This window comes from Patiria miniata, unplaced genomic scaffold (genome assembly GCF_015706575.1).
Source record: "Patiria miniata isolate m_02_andy unplaced genomic scaffold, ASM1570657v1 HiC_scaffold_17, whole genome shotgun sequence".
NCBI lineage: Eukaryota > Metazoa > Echinodermata > Asteroidea > Valvatida > Asterinidae > Patiria > Patiria miniata.
Window position 1 is genome coordinate 5,142,639 of NW_024037055.1, and position 25,755 is coordinate 5,168,393.

Genomic DNA, 25,755 nt, shown 5'->3' on the forward strand with positions numbered 1-25,755 from the left:
ACATCGCGTACGCGTAACTACGTCAATCTGATACAATTTTCTCAATCGCCATTTTCGTTCTCGTACTCGTGCATGTAAGACGTACAAAAACGACTCCAAGACTTTGGTGGAATAGACTGTGGAGGAACTCGATGTTATTTTTCGTTTTTCACGCCATCAACCTCCGAATTATTCTAAGTGTTTAAATACCATTATTTGGCAACGGTTTCTTCGAACCTGCTTTGGACAATTTCGCGATGGAAGTGGCGAAAAGAACGCAGAATTTGACGAGTAAACGAGGCGGTAAAGAGATTGTGGCGGAAGCCTTCACAATCCAGTCACAAATGAAAAATGTGAAAGTCCAAAATCCTCCGAAGGCAGGTGCCTTCATGGAACAGCCAGGCAAACCAACATCTTTTAGGAAGTTTTACGAAAGAGGAGACTTCCCAATTGCCCTTGAACACGACACAAAAGGCAACAAGATCGCCTGGAAGGTAGGTTGGCCGTTGGCGCAAAAGTCGACCTAAATTTAAAAGTTTATAAAATGGCTGATTTATAAATATATTGTCTTTTTTTTTTTATTGTTATCCCATCTCCGTCTCATTCACAGACATCTTTGAACAGAAATTAAATGTGGACATACGTACCAAGAAATTGTACAGGAGGAGTACATTAGTTTTTAGTTTTCGCCAAAATGTGTGCATAAAATCTATGAATTTCTTCCGATTGAAATGTACAGTTATGTTGACCATGGTGACATAAAATGTAATCCGACCTTGTGCTACTGACGCTTTTTCTGATAACTTTTTGAATACTTCATGTGTAGCAGTTAATTACATGTTTCCTTTTCTCTTCCATTTTCCAGATTGAGATAGACAAGCTAGACTATCACCACTACCTGCCCCTGTTCTTTGATGGCTTGAAGGAAACGACCCATCCCTACGAGTTCTTTGCCCGGCAAGGTGTCCACGACCTGTTGGAGCATGGTGGAAACAGAATCGTTTCGGTCATACCCCAGCTAATCATGCCCATCAAAGAGGCTCTGAACTTGCGAAATCACAAGGTGATCTGTACTACGCTGAAGGTTCTGCAGCACTTGGTTGTGTCGGCCGACTTAGCAGGAGAGGCTCTTGTTCCGTATTACCGACAAATTCTTCCGATGCTCAACACGTTCAAGAACCAGAACCTGAATATCGGCGACGGCATCGACTATGGGCAGCAGAAGAGGGAGAACATCGGGGACCTCATCCAAGAAACCTTAGAAGCACTTGAGAAGCATGGCGGTGAAGATGCTTTCATCAACATTAAGTATATGGTGCCGACGTACGAGTCGTCGGTTCTCAACTAAGAACTTAAAACTGGCATGGTACTTGTATGTGGACTTCTACATTCGAAACTATGACAATGTCATCATCATCATTATCAATCCTTCCAGAAACCACCTTGATGTTGTCTGGCAAATCGGAAAGAAAATGTAACATAATTTTGAAACATAAATTTCTATGTACCGTGTATGTTATTGTAAGGTTGAAATGGTGCAGTTTTTCGTCTTCATCAGTTCTATTAAAAAACTTAAAAACAAAGCCCTTTCGGAGTTACAAAAATGTACTACTGCGCATGCGCACATCCTATGACAACAATTAGGGTTAGGGGAAAAATAGTTCGCCACACGCGTGCAAATTCATAGCAGAATACCAACGAAATCCAAGATAATTTCTTGTTTTGAAGTGGATGTACAAACGTTGATTGTTTATAAAGACACCATGGTTTAAGATGTTTTGTATGTTTCAACCTTGTTGCGAACAAAATTTAACATTTCATTTTTTTACGGGAGAACTAAAAAAAAATTGCAATATGTAGATTTGGTTACTACATCCCCCATAGACTTGTGTGCGTTTATCTGCTTTGTTCATCTGCCGACACTAAATCGTTGAATCTCAGTAGTACATCTTTGTAACTGCAAAGTGGCTTTAATATACAGCTATGGCAAGTGTTCCAAAAATGTATTGTTGCCTTGTTTGACTGAAAGTGTGTTGATATTAATACCAAAAAAACCTCCATATAGTCTTCTCTCTAGCTTCCAAAACGGTCCGTCCATATGATAAAGCTCAATTAAGCAGGTGTTAATAATTTTGACATACAGTTAATTTTTAATTAGAAATCAGTCTTCGAAATGTTTTATTTGAACTGTACATGTAATGTATACCCCTTCAACAGAATGTTTCAATTACAAAAGAATGAAATAGATTGTAACAGTCCACAGTCTAAATTGATAGGTCTTGATATAAACAACTTTGGCAGCTAATAAAGCAAGCACACGTACAATGTAGGAGTGTAAATTGTACATAATATTGAGAAAACAATTTTCTTGTTTTTTGTTGTAAATAAGCTATACATTGTACATGTACTTGTATGTTTTTTTATTATAATATTCTTGGATTGATGTAGAGCTGGCAAACACACCCAGAAAGTACATGTATTGAAACATAATGATGGCTTTAGAGCAAATATACAAATCTACTTTTAGGTTTCTTCTGGTTCCAGTTGTTTAGGCATTTCCATTACAAATATAGTGGAACACCTAGAACAAGTGGAACACCTTACAACAAGGTCCTTTGGACTTTACAAATTAGCTTGTACTCTTCTTATCAGGTTGAACTGTGCATGTAATTATGTACATGTACAAGGTTCACTGTTAACCATTGTAAATAAACGTGTTGCCTACATTTAAAACGCCTAACAGCATTTTTATTTGGGGGGGGGGGACATGGTCTATTTGATATTTTTTTTGGGAAGGGGGATACCTCTATTTGCAGCATCTAAACGACAGCATCTCAAAAAAAGAAAACACAAGGGTAAATTTTACTTTAAAAAAATTAACAAGTGATCAATACATGTGGACATTGGAAATGTGGTATTTTATGTGAAGATGTTTTCCTTGTTAACGAAATAAAGTCTGTTCTTAAATTTAAACTTTGCATCAATGGGCACATTATTCAATAAACATTTAATAAAATACAATTTTAATAAAAAAAATTACATTATTTTGAGGGAAGGATGCCTTTTTAAGGCTCCATTTATCCCCAAACAAGATCACTGATCAATAATGCATGGCCTGAGATTGGGATTCTAAACAGATTTTGTTTAAAAGAATTATCATTTGTTTACATGTGCATTGTATTTCAGTTTTATTTCCAAGTATTTTGAAGCAGATCCATTAGTGAGGTGAGAGAGACGCACAGCAAAAAGAATTTTTCAGCGTAAAAAGCAACTGAAAACGACTAGTTTCCAAAACTAAGGCATAACTAAATTGAAAAAAAAAAATTCAAATTTCCCTGTGAACCGTAATAATTAATGTATTGAAATAATTTCATTATTCGATCCAAGCCTCATCTATGGACTGCTGATGTATGCGTTCCATCTCGGGTTTAAACCTCATGCATAGGGTAGATTATTCTTCTCGGCCCATTCCAACCAGCCTCCTGGGAAATGACGCGCCCTGAAGAACAACAAACGGGACAAAATTTATGAAACAAATTTATATTATCAAATGACATACAATGTTACAGCTAAACATATAGGGCCTAATGGGGTAGCTAGATGTCCAATGGATTTCATGGACATAACACAAAAGGGCAAAACTGGACTTATCCGGTTTGTATTTGACTGTCGTACACGCGCACGCACCACTAATTACTAGCACGTGGTTCAGATGATATGACGCCACACTTTCGAACCGGATAGGGTACCGAAGCGTGCTGCACCGAAGCGTGCTCCACAGATGTACCTCATTCCTAAGTAATTATTACATGCATTCATACAAAAATGAACGTGTACATTGCATTGGACATTTTCATACTTTCGAGATGACTGTTTTGTTTGGAGTTGGGAGGTTTTTTTTGCCCCATACACTATGAAACAGTTTGTGAGATTGGCGTTTTTAGTCTTACTTGGAATATCCGATCTCTTTGGCAATGTTGATTGCAGTCATGCTACGCTTTCCACTTCGGCAGTGAAATACGATGTCATCATCCACTGACTCTGGTTTAGGATGACCATATTTGGACTCAAACTTGTCTTGTGGAAGGTTCAGTGCATCTGCCAAGTCCCCCACTGGAAAAAATAAAAATACACTAATTTTCATTTGGGAACATTCTGATTACTGACCCAGTTGAAACTGCAGTTGATTGGGGGGGGGGCATAAATGAATAAAAAGGGCACATATCATTGCTAGGATGTAACCTCAATCCTGTTAAATCCTCAATTATTTCTTGAATGTGGCGTTATTTCTTGAATGTAGTCCTTGGAGGGGTGACCACTGCCTCAATCCTGCAAAATCCTCCAGCAATCACTATCAATATGTTGAATCCTCCAGCAATCACTGTCAATATGCTGAGGCAGAACCAGTGACATCCTGGAGCAGTGCGGAGGATTTTAAGTATGATCTAGGCCTAAATTTATGCCCAGCTGATCATAAACAAAACAAGGTCCTGCCAAAGACCTTGACACAGTGCATCCTCCAAAATTAGCCACACATTTTTGCCATCAATCTTTGTAGCCTCAATCCTGCAAAATCCTCCAATTTGCAAAGAGGATTTGGGAAGGTTAGGGTTAATTAAGCAGACTCACATATGACACTTACATGGGATATGAATGGAGTTGGTGATTTGCCCAAACTCCGCAAGTTCTGATGGTTCTCTGACATCGATCAGTTGTATATTACCGTTGCGGATTCGCTTCACAAGACTGTCGTAATGAACATTGACGTCATCTTCAGCAAGACCTGAAGAATCACTGCTGTAGTACCGATAGGACCGAAGCTCATCTGTAGAATGAAGAAAAATTGGTAAATACGCGAGAAAGTTAATCGCATAAAAAGAGGGCAATGTGTGGTGAATTGGCCCCAAAAAAATATATAATTAATTAAAACTGATTTATGACTGTAGAATGTACATACATTTCAAAGGCTGATAGAGAGTGGTATGCAGTTGGTGAATGGTGTTCCTCATCTGAGGCAACGGTCTGGATTGGATGCATCTGAAACAAAACAACTTGAATTAACATTCCTTTCGAGTTTCGTCTTTCCAACAATGTTTGACAAAATATTTAATGCTGTGAACGCACTGAAGCCAAGGCATATTAATTGGCAAATGATTGATAAACGTTTCTTTTCAAGACAGAAGTTTCATGTATTCATACCATGCTTCCCAACCTAGAACCTGTTCTAGGATTAAATCCCCGCCCCCAACCCAACATAGCCCCGCCCACCACATGCACACTGCGTGTGCACCCACGTCCACCGCGCAATGCCAAACCTATGGCCAAACTTACGAAGGGTGACAACTGAATGCAGGTGCGCCCTGATCAGTGCAATAATTACACCGCCCAGATACCGCAGCTTGAGCGAGCACACGAACGGGAAAACGACGAACAAATGTTGCCATGATGAGAATACGAACGGGAAACTGACGAAACACGATCACCATTTTTTGTTTTTCCGGAAATACTCTACCGTCATGACTGTGGCGTTGATCGAGGTCAGAGTCAAGACTTATTACTGGCTTCTGTTCACCCCGTGGTGGCGCTCTTTCCTGTCCACTCGCTTTTTGTGTGGTGGGTGAATGGTTGGGCCAGCGCGGCGCCACCCGCCTAAAAATCCTGTTTTGTTATCATTATTCGTTGTTCAGAACAGCGGTAAACTGATATAATATAAGGGTTCTATTAGGCTAAGTAAACATCTGTGCTTCGGAACGGGGCCACGAGGTAAGTTGTAATTTATGAACTAACATGACTAAGTAAGTGTGTAGCTAGCTTTTTTACCGAGAAACTTGGCCACACATGATATTGGCATTGCGCAGACCGCGCAGACATGGCAGACTAACCATGCTGGCATGCATGCTACAGTAGTCCTACTCCTAGCCCCATACATGCCATAATGTGACCAATTTACTAGACTACCTCCATAAATAAAGGCCACACTTGGAACATGCACAAAACATGTAGAACTTTGTCAAGTTTTTATTTTCACATTTAGAATTTGTAGTTTATTCATGCTTTAGTTTAGAACTTTATAGAAGCACACTCACCATCATGCTCACCCTCTTTAATCATGTTAAAGCGATAGAAAATTAGTCCCCCCCCCTTTTTCAGAGGTCTACATTTTATGTAATTTCCAGCTTCATTTGCACACGTTTGCTATGTACAGCATATCTAATTCTAAATTCCAACACGAAATTAAACGAAAAATAGACGACTGAAAAAACCTGCGCGTGTGCGTGAAAAAGTCTGCGCCTGTGCGTCGCTGCAACTTACAATGTCAAATCTGGAAAACTTGATGCCTCGAAAACAGACCTGTACTCGGACGATATGCATAAAAACGCAATAATTGTGTAGGGCCTTCTTTATCAATAGTGATAAACACATCTCACATATACACTTTATGTTATTAAAAATAACAGTACTGGAAGTAAATGTACCTTACGCGTACTCCAACATGTTCAGTGTTCTGCGGCATAGGCCTATACAAATGTATATTCTTTTTGATCGATTTATATACAGTTGCTGTTACCCGTCAAAATGTGGCCCAAACTACTGGATATGAACAAGGATGAATGTAAGCGGTTGCTGAGACGTACAGAGCTGGAGGCGTATGCAGGCATGATCAGTGCGTTCCGTGCTCAGGGAGATCTGACAAAGGACAAGAAACACATTCTGAACGAGTTGGCAACAACTCTCAGGTATGCATTGGTTCAGAATCCAGTTATCCTAGCTGGAGTTACCTCAGCCCTATATTTTATCATTGGTTTGTTATATTAGGGCTAGAAGAAACTTTCAACAAGGACTAGCATCTCTTAAAATTGAATGCCAAACGTGCCATTGTGTCCCTGTGATTCCTCTTGGGACTCACCCAAACCTTGTCTATAACCAATACACAGGTCCTTAAAGAAAGTAACGATCCATGATGAAGATTCAGCCCACAATTGCAGTGGAAAATGAGGCATTATTGACAGCCGATCGACTTGTGATCGCTGGCCAGAGGTCACGTTAGGGTTATGTGTACGAACAAAATTCATGTACAAAAGCATGGCAATGCGCCGTCGATGACCATGCACAGCCCGCGCACCAGTCAAACTTGCTGGGCACTGAAGCGCACACCCGACGACTGTTTGTCAGCCAACTTCGGCTGCTGTTCCACCGCAGCTGTGATGCAAGTGACACAAGCCTCATAGTTAATGCAGCAGCAGTACGTCAAACAGTCGTTGGGTGTGCGCTTCAGCGCCCAGTTGGCAAGTTTGAAAGGTGCGAGAGGATACAGCTTTGTATTACAAATTTTGAATTGAACCACAAAGGGAAACTGACGAGGTGAATTATTACAAGTTTAGCTCAAACACCGCTCCAGTCAATTTCTTTGTTCAACTTCTAAAATTATTGTAATTCACCTAGTGAGTTTCCCTTTGTCGTTCATTTGAAAAAGAAAACTTCCCCATAACGCGATGCTCGCCAGGGGTTCTTTGCATACATACATTGTACAAATCACAGTCCGTGTAATTTATACTGCTGCATCTTCTGTTCATCTTGTCATCCACCAAGGGCTTTCATTGTTGCTCAGCTTCCGTTCCTTTATTCTAGTATTTCCACAGAGCGTCATCGTGCCGAGGTGAGGCGAGCAGTGAATGATGAGAAACTGTCCACAGTCGCTGAAAGGTAAGCTACGTCTGGAAACAAGCACGGTACTATGATAAAGGGCTCCCTCAAAGACTGCAACCTCTGTAGGAGAACTGCAACTGCGTATTTTACGCAATCAAGCACGCATTGTGCAGTGTTGAAAATGTTCCAAACACGCGCGCTTGTTGCTCAAAATGTGTTTGAAATACGACGCAGCCGATGTGCGTTATGCAAGTTGACGCTCAAAATGCTGATGCACGTGGATGGTCTGTAGGAAATGACGTCATTTGAAGGAGACCTATTCTATCACTGAAGTGCTGGTGGATTTTGATGGACTTTAAGTACACATGGCTTACATGACAACAGCAGCTTTCTGCTGGACAAAATCCATCAGATTTCCCCCAGTAGTGTTCCATCAGGCTTCCCGGCCCAAATCCATCATACTCCATCAAAAATTAGTCAAACCAGGCCAGTGGGACCATCTCCCCCCCCCCCCCCAATCCAATAGAGGGATGGATTTTGATGGAGTTGGTTAGGTTAGAATGAATGATCAACTTTCTGTTCATTTGTTTTACTTTGTTTAGGTTGAGTGGACCCAACCACTCTGCAGAGTGGGCCATTGAGGGACGCCGTTTGATTCCTCTCATGCCAAGACTCGTACCTCAGACGGTCTTTTCCTTGACAGCCAATCAGGCCGCCAACGCAGCCTTCAGTCACAATCTTACCCTGCCTCTGCCTTCAGAAACAGCTAAAAAAGAAGGTCAGAATTTGTCTGAAGACTTTGTCTTGTTCAAGCCAGTACATGGTTAATAATATAGTGCACATGGTTTTCCATGGGTTTGTTTAGTTTTAGAGCGGACATACCGCACGGTGGGGTGGTAGACTGCTGCGTTTAAAAACCTGAGCGTTTTCTCAAAGATACTGTGCTGAGACTGCAAGTTCTGGCCAATCACCGTTCTCGTTGCGTATGACGTCACAGGAGAAGCAGCACCGAGAGTTCGATACTCGAGAAGTTCCCTCAGTTATATGACACATCGTTAGAAGCTTTTAAAGATGCTGTCAAAAAAAATTAAAAATAATCGGGTGTCTGTTGGAGTGAGAGTTGATGTGCGAGGTAGTAAAAAAAAGAAGGCATTTCATAAAGACATTATTTTGGCGACATACAATGTTTTTATTGTTGCTGGTTCATTACGTATACGTATGTACATGTATGTAGGCCTAATTATGACATTGTCAAGTGCACCTATGCAAACATATATGCTTTGCCGAGTAGTCCTTTCAATCAAAATCAATCAAGTGACTGTTTTCAACAGTTAAGAATTCCCAGCCTAGCAGCCAAGTAGGATTGACCGGCTGTGAATGTTTATGTAACTTGATACAGATTTGCTTTGACTAGGGGTAATTGATAAGCCAGCTGTGTCCACAAGTTGCCTGCTTTGTCTGTCCCTGGTCTGTTGACAGAGTTTGACTAGTCACAGTGCTTGCTTGACATATGATCTGACTGCTGGTGACCAGCCTGTGTTAAAACTATAACAGGGGAAGTGGAAGGAAATTTGGACTGTCTGTGACTGATTTAATAGCAGGAGGGTTAACATAATTATTTATATTCCGAATGGGTTTCCCCTCATGTGTAAATGTACAATATCACGCGGCATACCGCTTTCTGCTACCTCTCTCCTGTGTAAACGGGGTTTTAATCTGTCTTTTAATCATGTTTTTCTTTTTATAGCAACTAGTGAAAACAGCGTGAAGCTCCCAAGTCCCTCATCGAATGCGGTGGTTTTACCGAGCGGTCTCTCCATCCCAATCAAAGGTAAGAACATGTCAGGGACTTCTTGAGTTGGGAAAGATTTGAGACGTGTCACTCATAGTGCAGATGAAAAGAGCTAGATCCCTTTTTCATGTGCATGGCAGGCTTCTTGTTAAATTCTTTTACAGAAGCATATCTTCTCACAATTATTATCCAGCTCCAAATAAAAACACCAAGGGATACTGACTAGGTTCATTATTATACTTTTTAAAAGTTGAACATAGAAATTGACTGCACCAAGTTTGAACCTGTGACTGCCGGATTACTGTTTCCGGTGCTGTAGCGAGTGAGTTTTTCAGCTGTATGTTGACACTTCCCCAATTTGTCAATGTCTTAGTTTAAGGTGTGCTAGCCAGAAGCCATAAACCAGTATATGTCATGTAGCCAGGGATCACGATGCTAGCAACGTTAACAATGCGGTAAACCCAAGAAATAGCAAACAGGGATCACTCGAAGAGGATAGGGCTTTTTGTTAAAGTCTTCAAATAAAGTACAAAGGGAAACTGGATAATAATGGTAATAATAATAATAGTGGGTATTTATAAAGTGCACGTACCACCAGGACTGGTGCTGAAGGCGCTACATCATTATTAGCCTGCTCATTGGGCCCATGAAACATTCCTAACACCATCTCAGCTCCCTGGGGAGTATACAGCTCAATGCTGCCCGTTAGGCGCAAGGAAGCTAATTCAATCACAATAACCATCTCTGCCCTCACAGGTACCCATTTACTCCTGGGTGGAGAGAAGCAATGAGTGACAAAGTGCCTTGCCCAAGGGCACACGCACCATGACCCCAGGCTGGACTCAAACCCAGAACCTGCAGCTTTACCCGCAGACCACGAATCCAATGCCCTTAAGCACGAGGCCACAGCACTCCACAAGATAGATTCATCATTAAAACTGTTGATAAATTGCAGGTGGACCTGATGTTGATGTGGAGGTCATACCGGCTAAGAAGCCTCGCCGTGATTCAAGTCATTCTCAGACCAAAGATGTGATGTCCTCTTCGATCTCTCCTCATACCCTGCAAACGTCTTCATCCCCATCTTCAAGCATGCTGGCTATGTCTACCACCAAATCCGCCAGCGGGAACGTCATCACAACTAATAGATCGTTGAGTTTACCGGCCGGTAAGCACCCGACGGGTTACAATATCGCAGCTAGTAAGCAGCAAGGAAGCAGGTCAATCGTTGGCCGAACAAGTCCTCTCGGGCCAACGTCTTCAACTTCTGCAAACAAGTCGGGCTTCAACCCCGCGCAATCACCTCTCAAATTTACGTACACCAAGACATCGACGATAGCTGGGAATTCAACGCCTTCTTCTTCGGCCCAAAAGGTAATTGTCGTGTCTGTGAAATAGTAAACAAATATTGACTGCTTCGAGTGGTGTAGTAAAACTAGCCTACAGAGGTGATCCATTGAGTATTCCAGTCACCTCGTGAAGAATGGAGTTGTTTTCGACTAAGTTGCGAGCTGGATACCGCCTGATGTAGTAAGAGGGGTGTTTCGAAAAAAATGATGTGACATTGTTGAACAAAATCGTTGAAAATTTATAATTTTGTACTTGTCTAACATTTGGACCGAAAAGTTTTGACTTTTTGACCGAAAAAATATTACCCTTGCCTTCGGCTCAGGTAAGTATCAGCATCCAGACTCCAACCGGTCTTAAATATAGTGTTTAAAACCTCCCAAGCTCACATTTATTCCCTTAGTAAAGCACAGTGTTGCTGTATCAAAATTTTGTTCACTTCAAAATTTTGTTCACTTCCATTATCAGCCTGCTTCTAAAACATCAGTAACCACGATAACAATAATTATGAATCCACAGGTAATTCTGGTCTCCAGCAGCTCGACGTCATACACGCCGTCCATCTTACAACGCTCTCACAGCGTGCCATCTGCCAAGTCTGCCGTAGTCAAAGGTGGCACCAAGCAGTCTGTTATATTGACCAGCGTGAGCGGTCAGTCAGCCTTGTCCAGGCAATCAGAGGTTGTGCATACAGGGTGAGTCAAAGAGAAAGTGACCAGGATTAATGTTGTTATTTAGCTCTGGCAGGAGCGTCTACATGTCACTTGGTGGTCGGTCGGTCTGTCTGTCCTGAAAATTGACCAAAAGTATGGTGTTCAATATGTGCCATCGGCGTCGCATTTTTCAACTCTGGCAGGGATCATTTTAATCAATTTCATGCAAGACTTTCATGCAAGATGCAATCAAATTGAATACACGAATGAAGTATGCCTTAAAGGGAATGTACATCATTGGCTTTTACTGTAATTTTCAGAAATGAACTATTTGAGGGGTTAGTATAATAGATCAAATATTGTTACACTGACATTTTTAAGTTTTGTGTTCGAAAAGGTTGGAAAAACCAAGAAAAACAAACATGTTCAAGTAGTCTGGTTCCCTGACTCAACAAAAGATAAAATGGATCAATTTATAGATGATGGAAAATTGTAAGGCAAGGGAACCAGTCTAGCTGGCCTGCACCCGTTCATGAACATGTAACCAATAGCAAACAAAATTTGGACTGAAAAAAATGGTAAATTTGGAGCAGTAGTTGAAAAATAGTTAGGTTTTTCCAACGGTGGTCGGCCGACCACCGTTGGAAATGTTTACAAAAATACCATTTTCTTGAAAATGACTTCACACCAGGTGCCGTAATTTTACAAGATGCTTGAGACTGTCATTTACCAACATCCTAGTAAGGTTTTTCGTAAAAACTAGGTAGTTTTATTTTTCGATGTTTGCAAATGTTGTGTATTCCCTTTAAAAGAGCATGTTCTTCCACTCATCTGAATAAAAAAGAATGACTGAAATTGAACCCTGCTATGAGAAGTTATACATGTTTTACTATAAAAAGAACCTATTTTCTTAGCTGTCCATGTGTCCATGGAATGTCATTGGAAGCTATTGAGCTTAGCGAGAATTACAGATTACACACAGGCATTCAAATACAAATTGGATTTTAATCACTTTAGTCAAGACTGAAACATTATATTTACTGTCAGATTTTGTGTTTGAATATGAGGAACAAGTCCATTCTTTTTTTTCCCTGAAATATTGATGCAAATTTTTGTCTGTTTTCCTTTGCTAGTTTTTGTTCATTCGCGGAAGTGGAAAAACGTCCATGTTTCATTGTATTTAATGAGTATTCTTCAGCTCATAGAACGATAAATGATAAGTTGTGGACAGCTGAAGTTTGTTATTAAAATTCGCCAAAATTTGGGAATAGAGTATGCAATTTACGTAAATTATTTATATGAAATGGAATGAGCCTGATACTTTGAAACCTTTTTTTCTTCTAATTCGGTCATTTTCTTTTTGACTCACCCTGTAGGGGCAGACAAACAGGTGTTTCAGCAGGTGCCAGACAGCAGACTACCATGCCCAGTGCATCAGGCAGTAATAGACACAAAACGTCACTGTCGGGCCGACAGAGTGAGGCCAGTGGAGGGCAGATGACTCCATTGGATATGATGCCCGGGACTATAGGTGGCATGAGCGGTGTCAGAAAACAAACCGGGAATGCGGCATCAGTGTCGGCTATGAACAGCACAATCATTACAGCACGCACTACAGGTAGGTTAAAGAGGTTGTGGAATGCTCGAAGACATTTCCGTCATTTTTCGGGTATATGTAGCCTAAGGTGTGATGAAATAAAAACGACTATTGTTTCTGTCATAAAATGAGTACAAAAGGTACTTTTGAGAGCTGTTTTTCAGGTCCTGTCATGCCTGTTTCGACCCGAACGTGCAATTTGTGTAAAAAGTCGTCGTTGCGGGCAGCAAACAAAACACAGTAAATCGTGACGTAATAAACAGGACTCCCGATGCAGAGTAGCATAAACGAGTCCTGTTTATTACGTCACGATTTACTGTGTTTTGTTTGCTGCCCGCAACGACGACTTTTACACAAATTGCACGTTCGGGTTGAAACAGGACCTGAAAAATAGCTCTCAAAAGTACCCTTTGTACTCATTTCATGACAGAAACAATAGTCGTTTTTATTTCATCACACCTTAGGCTACACATACCCGAAAAATAACGGAAATGTCTTCGAGCACTCCACAACCTCTTTAACTCTAGCTCCTTAATAAGTGCACAATTGTTTCAATTTTTAGTCTAAAATTGTGTCACAAATTAATCACGTGCAAGGCAATCCAAGGCAGTGAGGCCTTGGGCAAAGACCAATTATAGGCACATCAAGACATAGAACTAGGACACCAATTAAGCCAAGTTAAAAAAAAACACAATTTCTCGCCCCCACTTTCTGGGAAAAAAGGAGGAGGAGACTCTATTTTTGATGGCAGATTTTCCAAGATGGATTCTTCCACTTTTTTAACTCTTTTGCTGATATTGTTGTGTCGAAAAGAGTCGTAACTCTTTATTAAAAGCATTCTGAACTTGCACGCATACATGTATCTACAATTTTGCTGGAAGGACATACTTACATATTACAAATAATTGATTTTTAAAAAAGGGGGGGGGGGAACAGGAGGTTGCCTGGAAAAAAAGAAGCGGGTGGCTACGAGAAATTGGTTTATTTTTACACTTGTCCAATGTAATAAAAAGAAGAAAGGAAACAGACTACATGTAGTACTTACAAATGTGACAAATTACCTACAGTGTGGGGGAGTCTCGTCGGTTCATTTTGTCATTTCTATTTCTTGCCGCCTTCTTAGCATCTATCGTAAGTGCTCAGATGACATCGTACATTGCCCCAAATATGGCCGGGAAGCCCAGAGGGAGGGCGGTCAGCAAACAGAAGCTCCTGAAACATGTGACCTCAACAAGTGGCATCACCACCCCCACTGGAGAAGCAACACCGAGCAAGAATTACCCAATGCCGATGAAGTCCGGCCCAGGTATTGTTCGATAAATCTGATTCCTGGAACAATATCGTATACAGTAAACTCTCGTTAAGTCAAATTCAGAACTCGAAACTATGTTTGTACGTATCTCGAAGTAATACTGCATTCCTGTCTAGAGAATAGGATATTATGTTCGTAAATAACCCCGTAACTCGAAATGCCCAGTCCATAAGAAACCACAACCTAACAGTCACAAAGAAGCGTAAATAACATCATAAAATCATTCGCGTGATCGGAGTCCATCCCCTAGCCGCAGCCCCGATCGCTACCGCTGGCCCAATTGTAGCCTGCACGCTGGTGGACATGTAACCGCACGTGAAACCAGTGAGGACGCGCGCGAGTTAGACCAATTGCTACCACTGTCCCAGTAGCAGCTGGTGCGCCCTCTATCGATTAAATAGGACCGGCCATGTGACCGCTTCGCACATCGGGGAAAAAAAACAGCGTGGAGTGTGATGTTGATAAACAAATGACATGAAATAAAGATTTATACATGAAATGCAGTTAAACGGAATATACAACATTTGCAAACATCGAAAAATAAAACTACCAAGTTTTTAAGAAATACCTTACTAGGATGTTGGTAAATGACAGTCTAAAGCATCCTGTAAAATTATGGCACCTGGTGTGAAGTCATTTTCAAGAAAATTGTATTTTTGTATACATTTCCAACGGTGGTCGGCCGACCACCGTTGGAAAACCTATTTATATTTCAACTACTGCTGCAAATTTACCTTTTTTCAATCCAAATTTTGTTTGGTGTTGGTTACATGTTCATGAACGGGTGCAGGCCAGCTAGACTGGTTCCCTTACCTTACAATTTTCTGGCAACTATAAATTGATCCATTTCATCTTTAGTGGAGTCAGGGAACCAGACTACTTGAACAATTTTGTTTTTCTTGGTTTTTCCAGCATTTTCGAACAAAAAACTTCAAACATGTCAGTGTAACAATATTTGATATATTATACTAACCCCTCAAATACTCCATTTCTGAAAATTACAGCAAAAGCCAATGATGTACATTCCCTTTAAGGCAGTTTAATGTCGCGTTTTAGGTAAGACCAACATGAAATCTGAGTAAAATGATGCTATGCGACTAAAAAATAAACACCGTTAGAATGAACAAAAACAAAGGAAAGTGTTTCAAATAACCTGTCCATTGCATGGAGAGTTATGATGGAAGCCATTCATGTACATACATGCACGTGTAGATGGCATGACTGTAGAAAAATCAGGAACCTTGCTTAACTCAAACTCAGGATACCTCAAATTTTTTATCCATTCCCTTGAGATTTGACTTAACAGGAGTTTACCGTATAATTATATGTATTTTATTGTTTTTCCGACTCTAAAGGTTTGAAACCAGACAAACAGTTTTATGCTGCTGGCCAGCAACTCCAAGTCCTTGCTCTTCCATGATTTGGGAAAATTTAATCATTGCTATTTAACTTGTCTGTTCAATTTTGTCACATACAGGGATGAAAATTGCAACTCAGTCGATGGCTGTCGGCGGCAAACAACGATCATCCAATCAGTCTCCTCCATTAGAAACACCATACAAAGCGTCCATGGCAACAGCTACTATGGCAACTGGAAAGCCTGTGACCACCTCGACAGGTTAGTATGTAAACACACAGAGGTCTCCTAATAGCATAGACTTTATACGTCTAAGATGGAGCTGTGCTTCACACAAAATGCGTGCAAAACACTTGCCATCAGAAAAAAAACCTGTGTCAATGCCAAAATTGGTGTGTCAATGCCCAAATACGTGTGTCAATTCCCAAATAGGCGTGTCAATGCCCAAATAGGTATGTCAATGCCCAAATAGGTATGTCAATGCCTAAATAGGTATATCAGTGCCCAAAAAAGTGTGTCAGTGGCCAAATAGTTTTGTCAATGCCCAAATAGGTGTGTAAATGTCCAAATGGGTGTGTCAATGCCCATATTGGTGTGTCAATACCCAAATATGTGTGTCAATGCCCAAATAGGTGTGTCAATGTCCAAATAGGTATGTCAATGCCTAAATAGGTATATCAGTGCCCCAAAAAGTGTGTCAGTGGCCAAATAGTTTTGTCAATGTCCAAATGGGTGTGTCAATGCCCATTAGGTGCATCAATGCCCAAATAGGTGCATCAATGCCCATTAGGTGCATCAATGCCCAAATAGGTGCATCAATGCCCATTAGGTGCATCAATGCCCAAATAGGTGCATCAATGCCCATTAGGTGCATCAATGCCCAAATAGGTGCATCAGTGCACAAGTAGGTGTGTCAATGCCAAAATAGGTGTGTATTGGCTATCAAAATGCACTTGTGTGTTTGAGACCAGAATTGTGCCGTCCTTCGAATTCCCCCCTTGGAAATGATTTGACTTTGTCAACATAGTTCAGTGTTTGTTTTGATCAACCTTTGAAGGTCATAAGGTCATAATCAGCACAACGTCTGCGGGCATTTCACCTCATCACGTTGCTATGACGACACCTCTGATACGAACGAAGCCAAGTGGTACAGTGAGCAGCATGAGTACAGTCGGCTCCAAACTGGTACCCGGCAGTGCGATGAACGTCATGAATCCAAAGATGGTACAAACTATCAAAGCAACGACAACTGCAAGTAAGTGGTACACATGCACACAACTACCCCTCCCCCCCCCCCTTATCCTATTCTTTAAGATTTAATCAAGAAAAAATATCCCTGATCTACAGTAAGCCATTTGCGAATAACCGTTACCCTTTGTGAGTTACATTTGAACAACATCTGGTACACTGACTTACTCATAATGCTTGGCACGCTTTAACTTTGAATTCTCCAGACCAAAGACACTGTTGCTTTATCACATGATTCTGGGAAGCTCTTGCATAATTGCGTAAGAGACGCTCAGCACCAATACATTGCTCACAATGGGTGAGAATGGCACAAAGACACCAGACCATGCCGGAGCTGGGGGTTGCTAGCATAAGGCTTGCCCCGAATCACGTGATATAGCAACAATCTCTTTGGTCTGGAGAATTGAAAGTTATTATGTGCCAAGCATTCGAGCAAGTCAGGGTACTAGATGTTACTCAAATTTAATTTGCAAACGGCTTCTTGTGAGTTGGAGTAGGCACGCAGTGCATACACCCAACAGTTGGGGCTGTGCATATACTTGTACAAGCCGATCAAAATGTGAATTTTTCATTATTATTTCAACAACATTCTACACAAACAATCAAACCAGCCTGATATTGGTATTCCTGCATGCAGCAGCAACTGGGCGTGTTCACCCTGTTTTAATCTCAACTGTTCAATAATTTGAAACCTTAAATAACCAGTTCGCGTCGGAGGACATGATAGCACGCACTGGCTGTTTTAATACACAGGCACGGTTGACGGTAAATTCAATGAGCAAGCGAGTGGAAACTGCTGTCACACAATGTCACACTGCCCGAAACGAACGGCAGGGAATACCGATCGCACAGTGCTTGCATGCATGGGAGCACGCGAAGTTAAATTTCCTGCACTTTGTTCGGGCACTGTGCAGTCGACAGGGGCCTATTACTGGCATGTGTGGTTACGCTTAGCAGTTTCTCCTCGCGTCGTGTTTAAATTTGCAACTTTTAACACCGCATCATTTTTTATAAACCCTTGTCAATCTTGGACAATTTACAGTCTTTGGTAGCAAACGGGGTATCAACATGTAGCTAGCAAAATTCCCAAATGGTCTATATATATGATGTCATCATAAGATGATCCGATTCAAAATTATGACCCCTCCTATGAGTGTGGACTTTCTTTTTTTTTGCAGTGTTTATATACATACATGCCGTCGGCTGCACCGCGAAGTGACGCATCGTCTATGGACATCGTGCACACGATATGTCACTTCGTGGTGCGACCGACGATACAATTGTGGATGTTTTTGACAGATTCCCCTTAACACACACAATCTTTAACCAGACTTCATGTCATTGTCGTGTTTAGATGTCAGTCCATCTTTGACGAGTATGACGCAGATAATCAGCAGTAAGCCCAGCGTAATTATGCATAAATCCTACTCCCACGGATCCCAAGCAGTTGCCTCAGACCCCTCCAAGAGCCCTCAGGTAAGTTGTTGCCCAAAGTGTCTGTAAAATAACCGACTTAAAGATATAGTCCATCATTTGTAATTTGTGAATTTTGTTCGTTTGATGCAATAGAAGTGTTCAAAATCTAATGAAGGATACTGAACAACTAACCTGATGAAGTTTCAGCTCAGCTTCAGCTGTGTATTCCGAGAAAAACAGCATTCTAGGATCTCAATTTCAAATCAAAAGTTTCTGAATCATGTTTTGAATTGCAGCTATACGCGATGTCGCGTACTGATCCGATGAATTATAGCAGCCGCGCGCGCCTGTGCGTCGTGCCAATGCTTGCGCGCGCTGCGCCGAATAACAAAATGAACTACTAATTTAAATTTTCCTACGGTGCGTCTTAAGACGCACCGTTGGAAAGGCCTTCTTTCGTTGATTACTTCAAAATGACAGCTTGCCAGAAAGAATAATTTCACAGGGAGTTTAGTCCACTATCTTTCAACCAAGTATGTTTTTCAACAATAATACGCCAGTTACCTTTTCGGATGGCTGCAAATGATGGACCATAGCTTTAAAGGTAAATACAGTGGAACGCCGCTATAACGAACATCGTTGGTTCCACAGAAAATGTTTGTAATAGCGGTTGTTCGATATAGCGATTTTGAGTTGCTGGTACTCAAAATAGCATCTGTCTGTTTAAATAGTGCCGTCTTGTGCCCTACTGGAAGTGCGCCCTCTCTTGACTTTTGAACTGAACTTAACTTCAGATAAGCACAGAAGTACGATCAGAACATATGTGACCTGTTCTGTCAAAAGCAGACGCTTCTGGGCAGAGGTTGAAATTGAGATAGGGCCAAAAAACGTTGTGGGGGTGATTTTTATCGATTTTCAAATTTTTGCATATTTGTAATCCTGAACATGTCTAAAATATTTTATAAAAGTTTGAAACCCTAATTTGAACTCTACATATACTATTTTTGATGATTTTGATAAGGTATATCAGTTAAAGAAATAACTGTTTTGTGACGTTCGTGGCCATTTTCTCCGTTTTCTACTTTTCAACACATTGAACTTCAAAATAGCATAACTCTGCCCAGGAATGACCGGTTTCAAAAATTAAACCACCTATTAAAAGGAAAAAGAACATATGTTAACAATATGTAAAACTATCATTTTCGACCTTATGCCCAGAAAAGTCTGATTTTGACAGAACAGGTCACATATGTCGCAAAAAAAATGATTCGCTAACAGTGCACTCCCGCAACTTCCACGAATTTCTAAGAAGGAGGGGTTTAATGGGCTGTTAATAGCTACTCCACAAGAATCTTATTAATGACATTATGAATTTGCAGGCACACATGACGAGTCCACTCCTACATCGGCCGAGAATCTCCATGGTGCCTTCAGCTGCTACTACCACCACGGCTCCAAGCTTCATGTCGACCGGCATTCGTTTTCCCTCGCCGCAAAGTACCAGCAGTATCGCTATGACCACCGTCAAATCTGCCGGCTCGAGACGGATGAGAAGTCCAATCACCATGGTAACGCCCGGAGCTCCATCTAGTCAGGTATTCTCTGATGTTCTTAGATTTTCTGGATTGCATCAGGTGGTTTAGGTTGATGTTGGGTCAAATCACATGACTCAAATTGTTATACAGGGTGAGCCAAAAGTAAGTAACTGAATTGGAAAAAAAAATTGTTTACGGCTGTTATTTCATTAAAATAGTATAGGGATAAAGTACATTTTATTGACTAGTGACTGTGAAAATTTCACATAATTTACATTCTCCGTTCCCAAGATATGTCAATTTTTTAGAAAGAGATCACAAAATTCAGCTGTCCACCACTGATCATTTACCGTTCTACGAACTGATGAATACCCATTAAATACAATGAAACATGAATGTTTTCCCACCTCCATTAATGAACGAAAACTTGCAAAAGAAAACAGACAAAAATCGCCATCACTTTCAGGGGCAACAAAGAGTTGACTTGTTCCTTATATTCAAAAACACACAATCTTACAATAAAAATACTGACACAGTCTTGACTTAAATGATTAAAATCTCATTTGTATTTTGAATGCCTGTGTGTAATCTGTAATTCTCACTCAGCTCAATAGCTTCCAATGGCATTCCATGGACAGCTATAACAATGATGGGTTCTTTTAGTAAAAAATGCATAACTTCTGATAGCATGTATCAATTTCAGTAATTTTTTTTTTCAGATGAGTGACAGAACATGTTCTTTGAAGACATACTTCATTGGTGTATCAAATTTGATTGCCTTTTAAGAAAAAAAGCCATTAATCCAGGTCGCTTTCTTTTTGACTCACCCTGTACATTTAAGTCGTTCTGGGCCAATGCCAGCTAGAATCAGCTGCATCTAGACATGTTGCTAAATCTTAAAGGAGTGATGCGATTTTTAGCCAAGAATTTGAACGTGGATGGATCCAAAGCAGCTCATTTGCTTTCTTGCAAGTACACATTATAACAAGTTCACTCTTAATTGCAGAAACGTCCTGGTGGATCTGGGTCTCCAAGCACACCACAGAGCAGTGGGAATACAGGGACAAAGGAAGATGTACAAATTGGCAAACAAAACAGAGGTAACTTATATGTGTTAATTCCTTGTCAAGTTGCACAATTGCAATATATTTTATCACCGGTACAGCAAAATATTTTATTACAGCTTTTGCTGTAATTTTCAGGCATGGAGGGATTTGGGGGTTAGTATTTTATAGCAAATATTGTTACACCCCTACCTGTTCAAAGTTTGGTGTTGGAAAAACAAATAAATATTATTCCGGTTTTTGTAGTCTGGTTCCCTAACCTCAGTATTGAGCAGTCACCAACTCCAACATTTGAGGCGTGACATATTTGGTAGATTTTGGTGGATTCAGGATACTTTCTAGTAAAGATACCCAAGGGGTTAGGCCCCCCCAAAAAAGTCTCCGGTTTCTGGTATGCGCGCGCGTCGCCGTAGCCATGTGCGTCGGCAAAATGAAAAAGTTTTTTTTTTCAATCAAAGATGATGTCTCAAAACTGCCAAACTCACTGGTTTGACTGGAATCCTGCTGCTGCACAATTTTAACGTGTTTTTAGATTGGGTTATGGTCGAGAATAAGCTCCATGTGGCCTCTCTGGACTCCCATATATTTGCAGTAAGTTTAGTCGGGCACCATTTGCAGTCATCAGCCGACATTTGAAGCAAAAAAAATCAGGTAAAAAAAAAAAAAATGCCGCGTCGCTGCACCACTTTTTGGGCAAGCTCCATACCAGAAACCGGAGACTTTTTTTTGGCCATAGGGTTAATGTATTACTTCTTGATCCCCCTTCATAGATTATCCAGGAAGTTTGACCCGAGGACTTCTTAGTGGTTACTCACATCCCAATAGTGAATGGATTGATTATGATGGAACTCCGCCCAATTCCTCTGCTTCGTCTGCAATCAAGGCGCTACTGGAGTTCAGATCACATCCAGGTAAACCGGTCTACTACAGTTTGTCCCCCCAAAAAAGTGTCTGTCTGACTATTTCTGAAATAACTACAAAACCATGAGGTCAATTTTGAAACTGTTTGGTTGTGCAGATACTCCTAAGCCTTGGCCTCAACCCCTATGAGTCCCATTTGATTTCAGTCACGCATCACTGCACAATTGTCAATTGATCGCAACAACAGTTTTGGACACTGTGACCAAGTTCCTTGTCTTATTCAATTTCAGTACTGCGTTAAGTAAGCTTTGCAAAATCCTTCATGTTGTGAAAATGCTATCAGTCATCATGGCAAGACAAAAACTGAAAAGGAATGGGCCTTTCAGGGTTCGTGTAGTTTTTAGGACACCTTGTATGTTTGCACATAAGCATTCGTGCATGCTGCTAAAGCATCTCTGAACAGGACTTGAAACAAAGCACCGTCAATAACAGAATTTTCAACAATCGATATATCGGAAATCCAATATCGAGAATATTCAATATATCGATTATCCCATGTAAAAGTTAAAGAAAATGTGGAAAAATTACAGACAACGGAACTTCGTCAAGCAGAAAAAAAATCTTAAGTTCCAATTTTCCAACATGTTTTTTCTGCAGCATATTGCTGAATCTTTTAAAACAAATCTCAGCATGGAGAGTTTGTTCAAAACGGGCAATTCTTTTGAGGTTTTTCATTAGGGAGACCGGGAATTCCAGCTATTAAACGCAGAGCACATAGCGTGGCATTTCGTGATGTTTTATTCTATGATGTTGCCGCCTAGTTTTATTTCTTTATACAGCAAATGTTAAAACAAAAATCAGAAGCACAAACGGGAGATTAATTTTGACAATAATCTGACACATTTTGATATTTTCGATTTCATATATATCTCAATATCAATATTTTCGATATTTCAATATGAGCAAACAAATTGCTATCGACGATATAGATATCAAAATAATATCGAATTATCGAGTAATATTGATATATAGACGGTGCTTACTTGAAACCAAAATAGAAACTTCTTCTAAAAGTAGTCATGTTAATTGTGGCTGAATTCCTGTACAGATGCACGGAAACATTCCCAGACGATAGATCTCAGTCATATCGGATCCAAGTCAACGACCAAGTCCACCTCGTTTCCTGCCATGCCATCGACTCAGTTTACAACGGCTCCGTCAAGATTACCCCATCATCCGTTACTGACGACGAGAGTATCCCATCATGCAACAGATATGACGACGGTCGGATCTCCGGTCGAAGGCGTTAGTCGGTCGTCCCCGGCTCTTTTGTCTAATATGCAGAGCCGACTGAAGAAGGCATTGATGTCTGATAGACCAGGTATTCATGCAGCAATCAGTCTAGAAGTACATGTAGTTCCCATTAAAGCTATAGTCCATCATTTGTAATTAGTGCATTTTGTTCGTTTGAAGCAACAAACGTGTTCAAAATCTAATGAAGGATACTGAACAACTTACTTGATGAAGTTTCAGCTCAGCTTCAGCTGTACATTCCGAGAAAAACAGCATTCTAAGATCTCAATTTCAAATCAAAAGTTACTGAATCATGTTTTGAATTGTTTTGAATTGCAGCTATACGCGACGTCGCGCACTGATCCGACGAATTATAACAACCGCGCGCGCGTGTGCGTCGTTCCAATACTGGTGCGCGCTGCGCCGAATAACAAAACGAACTACTAATTTAAATTTTCCTACGGTGCTTCTTAAGAATCACCGTTGGAAATGCCTTCTTTCGTTGATTACTTCAAAATGACAGCTTCCCAGAAAGAATAATTTCACAGGGAGTTTAGTCCCCTTACTATCTTTCAACCAAGTTTGTTTTTCAACAATAATTACGCCAGTTACTTTTCGGATGGCTGCAAATGATGGACTATAGCTTTAAACCCCCCCCCCCCCTTACCGTAGGCGACCTTAGTTGACCAGGAAACCACAAACAGAACACCCTCAACATGGATTTATTCACTGCTTTTCAGCAAGCTGGCGTGTCGGTATGTTTGGCCGCCCATATATCAACCATATACCAGCTGATACAGTGTTGTTGGATCCTTATGGTGTAGTTTATTCATAGTGTTACCATTACAACAATGTAAGGAAAGTGCTTCAGAAGTATCCACTTACAATTTGAGGTATGGAGTGCCATTTGGTCATGTGGTGAACTGGCTTGCAGTATGATACCTGGGACCCGATCAACAAACGGGCATAACTTTCATAGTTGTGTGCATATGGCGTTGATTTTTACATCACATAAAAGAGTAAAGTTCCAGAAACAAACTTCACACAACACCTTCGATTTTAATTACTCCTTGGCATTGAAAATCTAGCTTGAAAAAAGGTGAATTTTCAAGTTGTCCATTTTTCACGCTTTAGTGATTTGCATATGACTGAGCAAACAAATTGGTTCTGGGGAGAGCCATGGTAAAACAATGTGGTAAGAAAAAGGTTAAAATATTTTTTTCCAGACATTTATTACATACTGCAAAGACCAAATTTAAGAATTGCACTGCTGCAGCAAAGCTAAAGAGAACACCCCTAACGATTCCCCCCCCCCAAATAAAAGGTGTTGAGCTAGAAATTAGTCTGGAAGTAGCCCAAATCAAAGAGAAGTTTCAAATTTTTTCCTGGTACTTTGTAGGGAAGTATTCTGTGGATGGATTTACTGAATCTTCTGTTTTATCTCATCATCAGCCAAGCCAGCTTCCCCTGCATCCTGCCTTCCGTCGTCGACCGCCGAAGTTGAGAAAGCTCTCCAAGGACAGAACCAAACCCTTTGTCAAGCCAAACAAGACTTGTCTCTGGTGCAAGCAGTGCCTACGAGCAGTTCACAAGATGGAGGAACACGTTCTCCCAGTGCAGTGCCAGCTGCTAGCCCTCCCAACAAGGGACAATTACAGAAGGGCAACGAATCGCAACAAGTCACCGTTGAGGATCAAGGCGTCGTCTCGGAACGAGTTAACGTTTCGTCGGAGGATGTGTCATCATTTGTGGATCAGTTTGAACAATTCTTAGAAAGCGAGGGCTTACAGGGTCAGGGGCAGAGTCAAGGTGACCCGTCGTCTCAATCCCAAGTGACTGGACAGTCTGCCGATTCCTTTCAATCGCTTACTGGAGTGTCCGCAGGTAAATCGCTGTTGACACCTGCCCAATCGACACCTGTTAGTAAATGGTCTGATGGAGCATCCGGCTCGAGTGTTGCAGCCGACACAGCATTATCACCCTGGAGAAACAAACCGGTAAGTAGAACAATTTTTTTTTTTATTTTTTTTTTTTCTGAAATAATGATGGTGATTTTTTGTCTTTTCCCTGTGCAAATTTTTGTTCATTCATGGAGGCAGAAAAACGCCCTTGTTTCATGGTATTTGGACGGTAAATGATCATTGGTGAACAGTCGAATTTTGTGATGTTTTTTTTTTTAATTGACATAACTTGTGACTGTAGTACGCAAATTACGTGAAATCTTCACGTTTACTAGTCAATTGTATGTACTTTATCCCTAGATGTTATTTTTATTGAAAGGAGCGAACCACATATTTTGTTTATTTGTTTTTGCTCATTTTGTCACTTTCTTTTTGACTCGCCTCGTAGTTACTTTGAGCTTGTGTTAGTAAGTGTACACTGTCTGACTGATTAGGTACCGAAGTTGATTTAGTGAGACGTATTTTGAATGTCCTTCTTTTTTTTTCTTTTTTAGGATTTTGAGATGTCTGGTCAGAAAGGAGGCGCTAGCGTCGTCATGGAATCCAGCTCTGTTGACATTTCACAGATGAAGTTAGAAGATTTCACCAGTCAGAGACTTCAAGACGATGAAGATGTTGAAGACGATAAACAGAATGATACAACAAGCCCCGAGACCAGTCCGGTCAAGATGAAAGGTAAGAATGGTCTGTTTA

At 40.8% G+C, this 25,755-nt stretch overlaps 3 protein-coding genes across 3 annotated transcripts in view; 2 read left to right on the forward strand and 1 right to left on the reverse strand.

Moving 5' to 3' along the window:
• On the forward strand, positions 1-2,952 carry LOC119723590 (parkin coregulated gene protein homolog). Its single transcript, XM_038194317.1, has 2 exons — positions 1-473; positions 845-2,952. The coding sequence occupies exons 1-2, from the start codon at positions 237-239 to the stop codon at positions 1,325-1,327; spliced, it is 720 nt and encodes a 239-aa protein (XP_038050245.1). The 5' UTR covers positions 1-236; the 3' UTR covers positions 1,328-2,952.
• LOC119723591 (thiosulfate sulfurtransferase 18-like) lies at positions 2,403-5,550 on the reverse strand. Its single transcript, XM_038194318.1, has 5 exons — positions 5,311-5,550; positions 4,937-5,016; positions 4,622-4,804; positions 3,930-4,092; positions 2,403-3,478 (listed from the first exon to the last, which is right to left on the reverse strand). The coding sequence occupies exons 1-5, from the start codon at positions 5,463-5,465 to the stop codon at positions 3,415-3,417; spliced, it is 645 nt and encodes a 214-aa protein (XP_038050246.1). The 5' UTR covers positions 5,466-5,550; the 3' UTR covers positions 2,403-3,414.
• LOC119723589 (BRCA2-interacting transcriptional repressor EMSY-like) overlaps positions 5,546-25,755 on the forward strand; it is a 26,130-nt gene continuing 5,920 nt past the window's right edge. The window contains exons 1-18 of the mRNA XM_038194316.1: positions 5,546-5,742; positions 6,538-6,716; positions 7,609-7,683; positions 8,229-8,404; positions 9,374-9,457; positions 10,374-10,792; positions 11,285-11,460; positions 12,795-13,036; positions 14,139-14,321; positions 15,805-15,945; positions 16,742-16,939; positions 18,287-18,408; positions 19,728-19,943; positions 20,890-20,983; positions 21,718-21,858; positions 22,917-23,189; positions 24,554-25,098; positions 25,557-25,737. Of these exons, the coding sequence (XP_038050244.1) occupies positions 6,556-6,716; positions 7,609-7,683; positions 8,229-8,404; positions 9,374-9,457; positions 10,374-10,792; positions 11,285-11,460; positions 12,795-13,036; positions 14,139-14,321; positions 15,805-15,945; positions 16,742-16,939; positions 18,287-18,408; positions 19,728-19,943; positions 20,890-20,983; positions 21,718-21,858; positions 22,917-23,189; positions 24,554-25,098; positions 25,557-25,737 (3,427 nt within the window). The 5' untranslated portion in view covers positions 5,546-5,742; positions 6,538-6,555. The remainder of the gene's footprint in view (positions 5,743-6,537; positions 6,717-7,608; positions 7,684-8,228; positions 8,405-9,373; positions 9,458-10,373; positions 10,793-11,284; positions 11,461-12,794; positions 13,037-14,138; positions 14,322-15,804; positions 15,946-16,741; positions 16,940-18,286; positions 18,409-19,727; positions 19,944-20,889; positions 20,984-21,717; positions 21,859-22,916; positions 23,190-24,553; positions 25,099-25,556; positions 25,738-25,755) is intronic.